Source organism: Nannobrachium achirus, assembly GCF_963921795.1.
Source record: "Nannobrachium achirus genome assembly, chromosome: 1".
NCBI classification, from domain to species: Eukaryota; Metazoa; Chordata; class Actinopteri; order Myctophiformes; family Myctophidae; genus Nannobrachium; species Nannobrachium achirus.
The window spans coordinates 44,231,378-44,247,934 of NC_137810.1; the positions used below are offsets into that span (position 1 = coordinate 44,231,378).

Sequence of the window (16,557 nt, forward strand, 5' to 3'; positions counted from 1 at the left end):
GTAATTTTTCTTTTCATATGCATCAAGGTTTTTATTTAATAATATAATTTATCAGCTTGTGTTCCAGTTCCAATTTTGTCAGCCTACTGTATGTATTTGTTTCATCACTTTTAATTTCATTCATGTGTTTACCATGTATTCTGTATGAGCTCTCTCTCTCTCCTGATTGGATGAAACTAGTATCCTGACCTGACCTGACATGGAGTTCGAAACAAGGGTCCACTACAAACTCGATAACACATTTATTGAGTACCCGGTATCAATAAGCTTTGGGCTTATCAAGCTTATCGAGCGTAGCAGCCCATGACGTCATGTTTAAACAATCAAGACAAGAGGCGATCAAGAAGGTATTACAGTACCATTCATAATAGCCATTTAACACTTATTTCACACAAATTAATGATTGTTTTAATGATATTTAATGATAATATTTGTTACTTTTGTCACTGTCATCTTCATGGTGCAGCCACGAACTCACAGTCACAACAACTGGCCAATAAAGAAAGATTGAGAGACGACATAATTTGTCGCCTCACGTCTTTCCACAAAATATGCGAAAACGCTCAATAGTGGGCTCGATAAAAGCCCGGCTCAATAAGCAGGATCGATAAGGAGCTCATTTTCAATAAAAATGAACAAGCTACTCAATACGCATACAAGCGATTGGACCTTGGTGATTGAATTGAGCTGTAGGTTTTGAAGCACAAAAAAACTCCAGTTTTAGCCGCATTTCACTGGCTCCCTGTCAATTTTAGATTTTAAGCTTATTTTATTCACTTACAAATCCTTGCACGAATGAGAGAAAGGGGAAGACGGAGAATCGGAGCAGCAGGAGCGGTTTTGCAGTCGCTAAATCGCACTGTGGTGAAGAAAAAAAGAGTTGAGCCGGAAGGCAAAGCTCTCTGTCTACCGAGCAATCTTCATTCCTACTCTCACCTATGGTCATGACCGAAAGTATAAGGTCGCGGGTGCAAGCGGCCGAAATGGGTTTCCTCAGACGGGTGGCTGGTATCTCCCTTAGAGATAGGGTGAGAAGTTCAGTCACCCGAGAGAGACTTGGAGTAGAACCGCTGCTCCTACACTTGGAAAGGAGTCAGCTTAGGTGGTTCGGGCATCTAGTACGGATGCCCCTCGAGCGCCTTCCTAGGAAGATCCTCGATGCACGTCCCACTGGGAGGAGACCCCGTGGCAGACCAAAGACCAGATGGAGGGATTATATCTCCAAACTGGCCCTGAGGGAATGGAGGAAGTTGCTCAGGAGTCAGGATAAGGAAATCTGGAGGTCTCAGTTGGAACTGTTACCCCCGCGACCCGATCCCGGATAAGCGGTTGAAGATGGATGGATGGATGGATCCTTGCACGGTCTGGCCCCTTTATACCTGTCCGAACTTGTGGAACTCTACATCCCACAAAGAGCACTGAGGTCAGCTAACCATTTGCTCTTAGAGGTTCCCAATAGGCCCAACAGGCTGAGAAGTAGGGGCGACCACACCTTTGCCGCCCCTAGGCTTTGGAACAGCCTGCCCTTCTTTATTAGAAGTGCAAACTCTATTGAGACTTTTAAATCCCTTCTTAAAACACACTTTTATTCTTTCGCTTTTAATCACACTCAAATGTATGTCTGAATCTGTTTGTTGTATGTGATGTGTAACTTTGTGTCGTTGCACTCATATACATTATCGTTGATGTTTTTGTTTTTTGTTGTACAGCACTTTGGTCAATCTGGATTGTTGTAAATGCACTTTATAAATAAAGTTTGATTTAATTTGATTTGAGCTGTAGGTTAAGTGTATAAAGTGAGTGAATCTATGTGATGCGAATGCTCCAATGAAGGCTCTTAGCCGAAACATAGCGTTCATTTATTGGTGTGTGCCAATAAAAAAGTGGAGATGTGAGTACTTTGTCCATTTGAAATATTGGATGTGCTACCTTTTTGGGATTCTTTTTTCTTTTTATGTATACTGGATATTATATTAGGTAGCACTCCACTGAGAAACCCCATGTTTATTATAGTAGATATAGCAATGGTTACTATGGGAATATTTAACACGTATTTTAACAAAAACTTACGGCACCTTTGAGGCCACTACTATCCATGTGCTACACAGGACAACCTGCACTTGACACACTTAAATATACACATTCGTGTTAGGAATTAATTTGAATCGGCTGTCTTGACATGTTTATAGCCAACATGATTTCATTGTTAACATTCCAGGGAACCCAGACAGAGCCAGGTCATCTGCCTGTTATCCATTATCACAGTTCAAACAGAACTTCATACTAAAGTGCTTGTGCAGTGTCCACTTGAGTTAGTTCTTAACTACTGGATGATGTGAAGATTACTTTACTTTGTTTGCAGCCTGATAATATCACAAGTATAATGCCAATTCCAGCCTATATAGCCTAAATTACAACTGTTATCCTAATCATTAAGTGATGTCATGCTTTTCTGTAGCCTACTGTATGTATTCCAGTGGTAGTTAAAGTGGGGTCCAAGGACCCCAGGGGTATTTGAAGGAATTCCAGTGGGTACCCAGCTAAATTAGCCTATTGGGAACCAGAGGACAAAGTATCACTATTTAATATTTCGGCTATTCAAACATAGCAGATCTACAAGGTCATGAACTACCATGCACTGTTGTGCATTGGGAGCCCACTCCAGGCACAAAATGATTTCAGATGGCCTGGGTGTCCAAGGCCAAAGGCTATAATCAATTTGGGTCCCTATGGGGAAAAAAACTCTGCTGGTAGTCTGTCCTCTTAGGCTAAATTTGTGACAGTTTGAGAGTTGTGTGTGATTTTGTGTCTGCTGCAGAATGTGTATTTACATCTCACTCTCACCTCACATGCACATAAAAGGCATATTATAGCTGCACATGGTGTTAATCAATAACAGGTGTCCATTGCCTTCATCTGAAGTCAGAAGAAATATAGGTCTAATAAAGTGATAAACACACACACGTGCACACGTGCACGCCGCGCGCGCGCGCGCGCACACACACACACACACACACACACACACGCACGCACGCATGCACGCAGGCACACACACACACACACACACACACGAGGAATGATGATAGGCCTACACAAGATGCACATGCAAATATCTATATAGGCCTACAATGTAAATGTATCCAGTAGCCTACATTGCTCACCTTCCGTCGCACCGCTCAAGTCTTCGTCCACAAAACAATGATGAAGTTAACTGTTAACTGTTAACAGTCTTTGTGCAAAGCGGCGTGGGATATCTTTACGCGCCTTAATTAGTTCCAGTCCATTTCCAGAAGTGTCCTCGCTCGGTCAGTGCAGTGACGCATCATCGTCGCATCAGTGGACTCACTCACGTAAAAGTTGGACAGATGTGATGTGATGATGATCTGCATCCAAGTTGACACTGCTGACTGTGAGCAGCGGTGTAGCCTACAACTATGGCTACAGCTACTTCGCTGGCTTATCACTGCAAAAAAAGTCACTGAATTCGCTTCCCCCTCCCCTTTTTAGTGTTCAGCGGCACAAAAAAGAAAAAAAGAAAAGAAAAAACGAACGAATCTGTTGTCTGAAGGCAAGCAGTTGTTCTCAACCTGTGGGTTCTAAACCCCCCAGGGGGTTCCCAAATTATTTTGTGAGGGTCCCCAGATGATTAACTTAATGTGCAATATTGTTTTCTCACTCAACAGTAAACAAACCAACATGAAGTTTAAGTGTATAGAGGGTAGGCTAATATGCCTATGCAGATTTCGAAAGTGACAATTTAGGGACATTTTAATACCTCTAAAATGACAAATTAAACATTGGCCAAATTGTCAAATATTAGGCCTACAGGCGGAAATTATCTGAGGCAGAAATCTGCTATTTTCACAATTACCTTTTCCTATGCAAACTTCTAATAAAGTCTTCAATCAATCAAACCATGATGTTATAGCCTACAAAATGTAATGCCTCAACTCTTAGTGCTCGTCAGGGTGGGGGGTCCCCATTATATGATTACAGTATTTTCGGGGTCGTGGCCTGATAAGGTTGAGAACCACTCGAAAGCAGTGCTTCTCACATGCACCTTTTCATGTCAAGGACCACCAAATTGACACTTTTTAGACTGCGGACCGCCAGTTTAAAACATATGCTTGGGACCCCCCATCAGAGAAGATTTTTACGTCTGATTGCCAAACATTTTAATGTCAAGGACCCCCAGTAGCCTACGTGCATTTTAGGCAATGGACCCCCATTTATGGCATTTCTATCTCTGAGACATCTGTTATTGTAAAATTGGGTCCACATGGTTCCTGACAATCATTTAGCTGGGGACCCCCTGGAACTCCCTCAAAGACCCCTGGGGATCCCCGGACCCCACTTTAAGAACCAATGGTCTAACGCATAGGCTACTGAGCGCTCATGAATCCGGCTCTCATGTTTATACTCAAACAAACTGCAGGTCTACACACGTCATGTGATGTGACCCTTGTCCCCTCTCTGTTTTGGGGTAATCTAGTCTGGACTGGAGTCTCTGTTCTCTGTTCTGTTCATGTAGGCCTATGTTGTCTAGTTACCAGTGGTGGAAAAAGTAGGCCTACTCACATTTTTACAAGTAAAAGTGTCGATATTGCAATATAGAAATACTCTGTTACAAGTAAGTCAAGAATTCAAAATGTACTTGAAAGTACGAAAGTATTGGCATCAAAATGTACTTAAAGTATAGGCATACCAACAGTACAAAATGTTTGAAAATAGCAGATCTACAAGTGCGACGTGTTGTGAGCTTGTAGATCGTTTTTTTGTAAGGCTAATTGGTTAATGTATGTTTTATAATATTATAATGTAATATTACAAAGTAACTAATAACTAAAGTTACAAATAATTGTAGTGGAGTAAAAGTGCAATAGTTGGATCCAATAAGTAGTGGAATAGAAGTAAAAGTTTAGAAAATTGGAAATACTCCAGTAAAGTATAAATACCTCAAAATTGTACTTAAGTGCAGTACTTAAGTAAATGTACTTAGTTACTTTACACCAGGGGTCTTCAACAGGGGGTCTGGGACCCCTAGGGGGTCCTCAGAGTTACTACAGGGGGTCCTCCAAATCTTTGTCTGATAGAATTTTTTTTCTATTGTCCATATTCTGAGAACTTTAGCAAAAAATTGCAGATCTACAAGCGCTGCGAGGCGTTGTGAGCTTGTAGATCGGATATTTTCGTCAAAAAGCTGTGTAGAGGGGAAAAAGAGCAGACTAAGTGAAAGGTGAAGTTTGTTAAGTATTGACGAGGTTCAAGTGGTTAAATATCTGAAAACAAATTGACATGAATCCAAAACACACTGATGATTGTGCGTATCTATGGGTTGTGGGGGTCCCTGCTTTATCTCTCTTTCGACTAAGGGGTCCTTGGCCTGAAAACGTTGAAGACCCCTGCTTTACACCATTTTATTGTAGGTGCATGCATGCAGCAGGCCCTCACAGCACGATGAGTGGGACTACAATGGATGAGGAGAATTGATTGATTGAATCAGACTCTTGAACACAGAGCATGCAGACACATAGATGATAGCCAGGCCTATGTTCCAAACAAAGAGCCTTGATTGTTGAATCCTAATAAACTAAACACATGTAATCATGCAACGATGTGCTTTTGGTTGGTGCCCGTAAATGTTGTGGCAATGCAGACTCATATCTGTCCTTGGATTCCAGCTCAGGTGAACAATGTTTGCATAGAGCAGTGGTTCTCAACCTTTTCAGGCCGCGACCCCCAAAAGAATCATATTTTAACTGGGGACCCCCCACCCTGACGAGCACTAAGAGTTGAGGCATTACATTTTGTATAACACGGTTCTATTGTGAAAATAGCAGATCTACATGCTCACAATGAGGCGTTGTGAGCATGTAGACGGCTATTTTCACAATTTCTGCCTCTAATATTTGACAATTTGGACAATGTTTAATTTGTAATTTTAGAGGTATTAAAGTCCTTGAATTGTCACTTTAGAAATGTGCATATACCCTCTATACACTTAAACTTTATGTTGGTTTGTTTACAGTTGAGTGAGATTTCACAAGTTTTGTGAAAATGTGTAAATCTTTCAAAAATTGCAGATCTACAAGCTCACAATGCATCACATCATGATGTTAGCAATTATGTGATCTTGTAAATCTGCTATTTTCGATTAGTCAAAGTATAATATAGGGCTTAATTTGAAATGATCATTGTGGAATAAAAGTAGCCTACAATATTTTCATGAGATGCTTAAAAAAGTATAAAGTATTCAAAAAGGGAAATACTTTGTACCACTGTATACCGGTAAATTATTTAAGGGTGCAGAGACGGAGTGGACATTGGGCCCGCCACCATGATTTCCTTTTTTCCTTTTCTTTGATATCATCAGTGATCCCCTTCTGAATATATGCAGGTTTTGCTGGTTTTTTTTCTACGCACCTGTCACCAACCGCTAAGGTGTGCATCAGCCTTTTTCTAAAAAAAAATAACTTTTGTAGCCAATTGTAATTTATGCTTAGAACATTAGAGTGTAACTTTCCAGTCGGAGAGAATGAACACATCAAATATAGCCTAGTAAAAAAGCCAGATGTCTTGGATTTGCGACAGCAGTTGATCACTGTTTCCATGTGCTCTCAAGGTACAGATATTGTGCCTGTTTTTGTTTTTGTTTGCCTGTAAATGTTGTGGCACTGTCATTTAATTGCTGCTTAGTCATGAGTGTGAATGAATGTTTTAGACTGAGTCACAACAACAAACAGTACAAAAACAACACATGGACTGAAAAGATGTAGGCTGAAACCATAGTTTATAATGCCTACACCTATCATTTAAAAAAAAATACATCTGGGAACTCAGATTACCTTATAATATACAAAAAACTGAAACAATGGCAAATCATCAATACAAAACACATAATAATAAGACAAATATGTGGACGTTTCACATATGTAATAATATTTTATGGATTATAATGAAGTTTTATATTTATCTACCATAATATTATCTTTAAACATTTTCTTTAATTGATAGATTGAACTGCACATTTTCAAGTCGCTTGTGAAGCCCCGCATGTGCTGGTATCTTTGTTTAAAATTTGTTAAATTACAGAGATTATGACTATCTTTCTATTGAACGGCGAAAAAGCCCCTGCCATATTCTGTAACATATTTTCTGGGATATTTTGCTCTAACTGTGAAAAGAGTATCGGTCCGCCCACCACTATTCTTCATCTCTACCCGGAAGACAAGGGGAAGGGGCTCCTGGGGACGGGAAGAGCCGAGCGTGGATGCAAAACAGCTCACTTGGGAGAGTTCCAGTTGGTGAGTGAACTCACAAGGAAGATGTTATGAAAGAGAAACAAGACAGAAAACAGAATCAATAAAAAGCATGAGCATTTAAGATTTTCTTTTCTTTTCTGCATAAGGTCCTTGGCTCCAAATGTCTCACATTATAGGCTCAATAAACCTATAATACATAACAGCCCTGGGGAGAGCAGAAAAGGAAAGGAACGTAAGGTCTTAACCGTTAATAAAATTGCAAACTGTTGTTCTTTGGTAGATAGGTGTTCATCTGGAAAATAAAGTCACTTGAAATGTCAACAAGTGTATTTTATTCTGTGTCATTCTGTAATTTTTCACTTTCATCTCCTCTACTTATCATCTCTGTCAGTCATCCAAACTTATTTACTCCCCCCAAAATTGAATTTCTACCTTCAAGGGATTGGAGAAAATAACAAAATAGCATTTGTATTGTCCACATTCACGGATAGGATACCAAACACAGTTCTGTTTTTACAGATACGCACACACATATAAGCACGCACGCACGCACGCACGCACGCACGCACGCACACACACACACACACACACACACACACACACACACACACACACACACACACACACACACACACACACACACACACACACACACACACACACACACAGTAATGGGCAAATTACTGTAAGGAGCTTCTTCCATTTTGGGGGGCAGAGAGGGAAGTCAATTATACAGCAATCAGTGACTCAGTGCCCATTCATGACTCATGGCAACAGACACAGCGGTCATTTTCAACACCACACCACCAAATTACAGGAACGCTCAATATCCACAAGGTAATGGGTGATGGGAATCTTACAAAGCACTCAATAAGAAGGACGGAGCTCTGTCTGACTGGTATCGTGTGTGTATGTAACCAAATTTTCCCAACCAAAGACCAAAAATGCTCTAGGCTTGTCATTTAGGCTTTTAGAAGCACCGTGGGTTTGAGAGAGCGGAACAGCCAGATAGAAAATTCAATTTGAATCCTAATGATTTACTGTTAGATCATCCCAGCAGAATCCCAGTTGGAATGTAAAACAGATGGGAGGATTTATTATGCCACGCACCTGGTTTTAAATGTCATGGCATGTAGACAAAGGTTTTATATTGTTGAATAAAGACAGAAAATAATGTTAAGGATAACACAAGCCGCTGGCAAATCAGCAAAAAGAATACAGGTGCCATTTGACATCTCAAAAATGTGGTAGAATTGAAGGTTAGGGTGCTCTTTTATCACAGAACATATTTCAATTCAATTTGATTCATCATTCATAATAGATAGGTCTGTAGATTATCCTGTCTTGGAAGTATCATCCAATTCCTTAACCAGGGCAATACAGAAGTTAGCAACTATCAAGAGTCCTTGAGCAAGATTTGATTTAAAAAATCTGTAAATGCTTCACGCTGATCGGCCCAACGGTGCCAGAGATTAGCTGCTCACAGACAGACACACGGACGGACGGACGGACGGACGAATGGCCAGGGGCGACAACAGACCTTCCACCTGGTGGAAACAACAACAGTTCAGAAGTTCAGAAACGTGCCTACCAGTGACAGCGTTGTTAGGCAGATTTATTTTTAAACAAGATATAATGGAAATAATAATAATAATTCCTGACATTCCGCTAGCATGGTAACTTTACAGGAATAGAAATCCTGCAGTTTATATTTGATTTTCATGAACATTTAGTTCCAAACTATCAGTAATTTAGCTAATATACAACATATGATTTTCTGCAGAAATAGCACTCAGGCAGAGAACTGTCAATTACAGGCAGACAGCGTGACCACATACTAAGTTTGGTTTCTCACTTATCTCTAAGCTGATGACCCCTTGTTCCCTTACAAACTAAATTAATTCTATTGCAGATTTGATGGTACATCTAAGGATCAGTGAAAATGACAGAACTGCACATTACATTCATATTTTATAGGGAAAAAAGGAAAGGCAAGTTTATTTGTATAACACATTTCAACAGCAATGCAATTCAAAGTGTTTTACACAAAACATTAAGCATTAAGACATCAAGGCGCAGCCACACACTTTCACAGAGCAAAATAAAAACATAAAAGTTTAATTGAATATAAAACATACAAAGAAGTTCAAAATAGAGTAAAACTACAGTGCAGAAGAATGATTAAAACAATCTCAATAAAATGTATTTGATCTAAAAGAACTAAGAGTTTTATCAGACCTGCAGACAGTTTTCTGGGAATTTGTTCCAGATTTATGGTGCATACAAACTGAAAACTGTGTCTCCACATAAGTTTTGTTTGGATTATAGGGACACATGAAGCAGACCGGTCCCAGACCACCTCAGAGGTCTGGATGGTACATCAGAAATACTGTATATTTTGACCATACACCATTCAATGCTTTATAAACCAACAGTAGTATTTTGAAATGAATTATTTGACAAAAGATCTAAGAACTGGAGCCATATGCTCCACTTTCTTGGTATTGGTGAGGACTTTAGTGGTTCTGATTGCATCAACTGTAGTCATCTGATTGATTTTAGGGGCACCTGTAAAGACACACTGACGTAGTCTAAGACGAATACATAGACAGACGTCAGACATGACGAGATGTGAGAACTAATTAAATTATCTGTGTGACGCTTCATCTGTTTCAATCTCCTTATGGGGAAATACAATCTAGAGGATGCTGTATCCAAGACTTGATTGGGGTATTTTGTACTCATGTGGTAAGGAAGAAATATATACACACGCAGTTAACTGCAGTGTGAATATAGTATGGCTAGCCAGGCTAGTATTCAACCTACTTGGCTATTGGGTCACCCCAGAACTAAAGGAAGGCATCAGAGCCTGGACCGGTAGGACCGGTAGGCCTGGACCGGTAGGTCAGTGGGCGCCCCTTGTGTTTATATCGCGTACTGTTTATCTTTGCTGCGGGGCTGAATCTCCATATTTCACCTTTTTTTCATAAATGTGACGATTTACAAGCTCACAACTTGTTGCATCACAATGTGTTGTGAGCTTGTAGATCTGCTATTTTACCTTCTTTTCTTTTTTTTCTTTTAAAAAATAAAAATATTGATGGGTTGAAAGTAGTTAAGTCTGTTTTATAATATTTAACCAAAGCAAAGTATTAACAAGAACATGTGAAAAAAAAGTATGGGAGTACCTGATGTGTTCCAGTATGGGAACACAGGTAATTTTTTCCCATTTCTGAAGAAGTTTTGGACATTTCACCTGACAGCGACAATATCATAGACATACCGCTTGCGCTTATGCAAACAGAAACACTGGATCAGGATCAGATGGACAGAACATTTTATTCTATTTATCTGACTAGCTGTATTTTTCCATTCATGCCATTTGTTCCATGGCCTTGAATAGCCACAGATGGTTCCACTTGCAAAGGCAGATGTCAGCTATATGCTAGAGTAAATAAATATCTTTACCAGTTGGTAAGTAGTTGGTAAAAGTAGTTAATGCTGATTAGACTGATTTCAGTATAAGCTTCCACACAGAACTTTCACTTCTGTTTTTGTGTACACACAGTGTTAATTTTGACAGCTGATTTATTTAGTTTTAGTCATAAAACCTATTTTAAACAAAACACCATTAGCCTACGTTTTAATCGTATTCTACTAGTCATCGGAAATCTTTTAGTTTTAGTCTAGTTTTAGTACTAAAAGCTTCGTCAACAAAATTATACAGTGGATCTAGTCAGTGCACATGAATCGTGTGAATATGCATTGACCAATTAGGGAGTTCAGAGTGTCATCGAAGGAAAGTTTTAAGCCAGTTAAACCCTACATATACTCTAAATCTCATTGCCGAACGTAGCAGATCTACAAGCTCGCAACGCGTTGTGTTTGTGTAGATCGCCACCAGGATAGGGATGCTAGGGTCCATGTGGTTACAGTCAAATGGAACTGGTACCAACTGTTCCAGTGCGCTCACCAACCGTTTCTACCGCTTCACTTATCGGATGAGCAGGCATCTGTGTTGGGTGAAATGTTTGGTCTACTGTCTTTTGTTTGTTATGTTCTTCACACTCTGTCTAGTAGTGGGTGGTCCATTGGGTTTCCATCACAGAGCTGGAGTGTCATTGGCTGACACATGCTGCTACCTTATTTAAGCCAACTCTCTCTCTCTACCTCTCCCTCTCTATTCCTTCCTCACTCTCTCTCTCTTTCTCCCTCCCTCTCCCAGTGCCTCTCTCTCTCTCTCTCAAACATGCGGCCAATGTATCATTTGTCCTTCCTACAGGAAAAAAAGATTAAGAACTCAACTTCACTGCTGTGCTCAAAAATGGAAATGACTGATGTCATATTGAAGAGGTTATTATTACGACGTAGGTTGCATGTTTAGTATGAAAACCTGCAGATCTTGTTTGTCTGTCACATGTGCCCATGTCACACAGAGGTGTGGGGCCTCATTAAAAGTTAATTAGGCATCACATGTCAACATGATGCCTCATGTCACACTGAGGCGTGATTTGATGTCTTGATGACATCAGATCCCTGATGTCATCAATACATGTCCTTGTCCCTTTTATGCCCATATACTGTATGGAGATCTCAGATTTTTGTAGTCAAAGTTGATCCCATGCCAGCAGTCTGCCGTCACCCAGGTGGATGCGTGCGCGCGCCCATGTGAACGACCTCACCCGCTTCTCGCCCTTAGAGCGTCTTAGTATTATTTTAATTATTATTATTTTCCGGTGCCTTTTGCTCGCCAAGCTAATCAGAGACGTATGTCAAGTTGGGATTTGGGAACAATGCATTTTTGAGAATGCATAGGTTATGTAATAATACCCATTCTATCTCTTGTCAAAGTACTCACTGTACCTGTTGTAAGAGTACCCAGTGCGGTGCAACCCACAGTACACAATACCAGTGGTGATAAAGTAACTAAGTACATTTATTCAGGTACTGTACAGTATTTCTTACTTTACTGGAGTATTTCACATTTTGTGTACTTCTACTCCCCCTCTCAGTGTCAAATATTACACTTTTACTCCACTACAATTATTAACTTTAGTTACAAACTAAAAAATACATTAACCACTTCAGCCTTTTACATTTCAGCCATTTGAAAATAGCCGATCTGCGCATATTCTGAATAATGAGTACTTTCTACTTTTGGTACTTAGGGTTAGGGTTAGTACATTTTGACACCAATATAATTATTGGTGCATATTGATATACATGTACCGCCACATACAGTAACACCAAACGCAGTACTTGCACCCTCTGCTGGCGCAAGTAATAATGTTAGATGTTACAATCAATGGCAAGCACCAGCATACTCTGGAACAATGCAAGTCGTAATGCATGCCCCACCCGTTAATGCAATACCCATGGAACTTGTACTTGTGACATATCAACCAAATATGGAGATAAATCATGAAAGGGAGACAGGTGGAGCCGTAGAGTTGCACTGTACATGTTAGCGCTTATATGTGCAGTGGCACAAATGTGATGCAAAGCAGGGCCAATCCGTAAACACAGCGGGTTGGGTTGGCTAATCAGGGACACCGATGCCTACCCCCTACATTACAACGATGTCACGTATACGTCATGGCATCACAGCTGTCCTTTATATCATAGATACAGCAACTGTCTAAATGGAGTCCCTAGATTTCATTCTAGCATTACGGCCTCATGCAGTCCTGTCCTGGGGTGTAGGGTAAACCCCTAACCTCCATAGTGTGACATCAAACTCCACAGAGCCCAAACAACGTTGTCATTTATTTTCAATAAAATGACACAGGACACAGGAGAGGTGGTTTTCGGTAGCCCTACTCGAGTTTGCACTGAGAACCTTCTGCGCTGGGATATGAACCCTGAACAGATCCAGCAGATGTCTGTCGAGCTCATCGGCAAGATCAAGAAGGTGTACGATGCTATTGGTTCCCTGGACCTGGACAGTGTGACCTTCGACAACACCTTGAAGGCTCTGGCTGATGTGGAGGCGGAGTACTCTGTCCAGAGGAGCATGTTGTTCTTCCCCCAGTATGTGTCTCCTATTAAGGACGTGAGGTCTGCCAGCACAGATGCAAATAAGAAGCAATCTGAATTTGAAGTGGAGAAGAGCATGAGAGAGGATGTCTACCAGAGGATTGTAGCTCTGGAGAAGAAGGTGGATGCAAACAGTCTGACTACAGAGGCTAAGAGATACATGGAGAGACTGGTTAAACTGGGCAGAAGGAATGGACTGCATCTCTCCCAAGAGAAACAAGACAAGATAAAGCTCATTAAGACTAAGTTAAGTAATCTATGTGTCGACTTCAACAAACACCTGAATGAAGACACCACCAGTTTGAGCTTCAGCAGAGATGAACTGGGAGGTCTTCCTGAAGACTTCCTGAGTTCCCTGGAGGCAGAAGGAGACAAGCTGAAGATCACTCTGAAGTACCCTCACTATTACCCTACCATGAAGAAATGCTTTGTTACTGATACACGCAAGAAACTGGAAGAAGCTTTTAACTCACGCTGTAAAGAGGAGAATTCTGACATCTTGAAGGAGTTGGTGGAGCTACGTGCTGAGTTGAGCACTCAGCTGGGTTTCAACAATCACGCTGACTTTGTTCTGGAGATGAACATGGCAAAGTCTGGCAAGAACGTCTCCATCTTCCTGGAGGAGTTGGTTCGTAAAATGAAGCCATTTGGAGACAAGGATAGAGCAATCCTCCTAAAACTGAAGGAAAAGGAGTGTCAAAAGAGAGGTCTGCCATTCAATGGAGAGCTGTATGCGTGGGACACTCAATACTTTATGAACCAGGTGGAGGAGACTAAGTATGCAATGGATCACAACCAGTTGAAGGAGTATTTCCCCGTGGAGGTTGTGACCCAGGGTCTGCTGGACATCTACCAGCACCTGCTTGGTCTGTCATTCAGACTGGTGGATAGCGCCCCTGTGTGGCATCCTGATGTTACACTGTACTGCGTCACTGACCGCTCCTCTGGACAGACAGTTGGACAGTTCTACCTCGACCTGTTCCCCAGAGAGGGAAAGTACGGCCATGCAGCTTGCTTTCCCCTGCAGCCCGGCTGTCTGCTGTCTGATGGGAGCAGACAGATCTCTGTTTCTGCCATGGTAGCCAACTTCAGTGAACCCACGGCCAATGCGCCATCCCTCCTGCAGCACAATGAGGTGACAACGTACTTGCATGAGTTTGGTCATGTCATGCACAACATCTGTGCTCAGACTGACTACGCTATGTTCAGTGGATACAACGTGGAGAGGGACTTTGTGGAGGCTCCGTCCCAGATGCTGGAGAACTGGGGTTGGGAGAAGGAATCACTACAGAGAATGTCCAAACACTACAAGACAGGAGCGACAATTCCCGACAACCTGTTGGACAAACTCGTCAATTCTCGCAATGCCAACATAAGCCTGATGAAACTGAGGCTAGTAGTCCTGGCTAAAATGGACCACGCTCTTCACACCCAGACTGGTTTGGATCCAGCTGAGGAATATGCCAGGCTATGCCAGGAGATCCTGGGAATCCCTGCTTCCCAAGGGACCAACATGCCAGCTTCCTTTGGCCATCTGGCAAGTGGCTACGATGCCCAGTACTATGGCTACCTGTGGAGCCAGAAGTTCTCTATGGACATGTTCTACACCCGTTTCAAACACAAAGGAATCATGAACCCTGAGGTGGGTTTGGCCTACAGAAACTGCATTCTGAAGCCTGGTGGTTCTGAGGACGCCTATCAGATGCTGAAGAACTTCTTTGGTCACGACAAATACACCAGAAAACGAAATACAAAAACAAAAAGGACGAGGACAAGGAACGATAACAACAGTAATGTGCAACAGTTACCCAAACTAAAGAAGATCAAAACGATTAAAAACATCCAACAGAAACGTATACAGCATTAGTACTAGAGATGTTCTGAAGATAAAAATTTTCATTCCTGATACGATTTCCTAACCTTGCATATCGGCCAATTCCGAATACTGTTTAGTTTATATTTATTAACTGTATTATTATTTGTATATTACCATTTTGTTTATTTATTAATTTGTTATTATTTGTATAATATTGTATTTTTGACTGTGAAATATGCTTGGAGAATTCTTTCTTTTCATATTGTGGGTTTTGACCACTAGAAATGGTTATTGCAGAAGGCATTTTGGTTTTTGGTTTTGGAGACGGAGAGAGGGACCTGTTGCTTGCTTGCAGAGATTTGAGACATATTGACCTTTTATTCATTATTGGATTTCCCCCTTTTACAGGGGGAGTTGCATCACAGCACAGAACTTGTGAAATATTAAGAATGTGATTTAGATAGTATGTTCATTCTTTACTTGGTATCCTACTTTCTTTGAGGCGCTAGCTACACAGTTCTCTTTTCACACAATGTGTTTATTTATTTAGATTGTTTTTTTGACTAAGTTCATGCTTACTGTTATTCCTCCTGCTTGTAAGTCGCTATGGATAAGAATATCTGCTAAATGCCTAAATTGTTACTGTCAATTAATGCCAGCATTGACATTCTTTAAGTCAAAGAAAAACATTAACCTCTTGTATTTGGGAATATCATGGGTTTTAGTTTTAGATTACAACTATATTTAATAACAATGTCTCCTAAGTTTGTGTCTGTGCAGGTTGAGAGTGTGTTGTTTCTTTGATGCCCTTCCCCAATTGCTTAGAACCTTTTAAGGAGTAGTAAGATAACTCAATTCATTTGAGTTAGAGGTTCGATGTTTGTGCACCAGGGAAATTATTTAAATGACATGGATCTCGTTCAAAGTCTTGTGAACGACTTGATGAATCCTGATCCTAAAATATTATGGTATCGGATAGGCAGTAGTTCTAAGGATTTGTGATTTGTGTATCTGCAGCCGAAGTCTTGTCCTATAGGGTATAACGTGATACTGTGTAATTTTGGCAATTGAACACAATTATTCTTGATATTGTTTTTCACTGGTAATATATTTTACAATAACTATTCCACATAAATCAAACAATTGCGTCTCTAAACACAATTGTTAGTCGTGAGTGTCCTCGAACACTGGCATGAAATGATGCAGATACCGGAAATGCAGTATATTATTTATTTAAAATGTAAGAATATATACAGTTTCTGGTCAATGTTGTTGAGTTCAAAAATGTCCTTGGTGCTATAGGACCATACAGCATTCGTTTTGGAGTGGTACTCCCGTGGATTTGTCTCAAACTGAATTCTGGGAATTGGAGAGCAAGGTAGGTTTTCTGGAACAAATCAAGTTTAAATAGGAGAACGCAAATCATGTATACATCACAGCCAC

The 16,557-nt window shown here is 40.7% G+C and overlaps 2 protein-coding genes across 2 annotated transcripts in view; one reads left to right on the plus strand and one right to left on the minus strand.

Annotated features, from left to right (window-relative positions):
• tbxa2r (thromboxane A2 receptor) overlaps window positions 1-3,226 on the minus strand; it is a gene marked incomplete at its 3' end in the record, with an annotated part of 16,183 nt that extends 12,957 nt beyond the window's left edge. Inside the window, exon 1 of the mRNA XM_080729457.1 lies at window positions 3,162-3,226. The remainder of the gene's footprint in view (window positions 1-3,161) is intronic.
• Window positions 3,227-13,041: 9,815 nt separating this feature from the next.
• Window positions 13,042-15,899, plus strand: LOC308288122 (thimet oligopeptidase-like; the record flags this gene model as incomplete). Its single annotated transcript, XM_080729467.1, has 2 exons — window positions 13,042-15,019; window positions 15,895-15,899. The coding sequence occupies 2 exons, from the start codon at window positions 13,042-13,044 to the stop codon at window positions 15,897-15,899; spliced, it is 1,983 nt and encodes a 660-aa protein (XP_080585593.1).
• Between the last annotated feature and the right edge of the window lie 658 nt (window positions 15,900-16,557).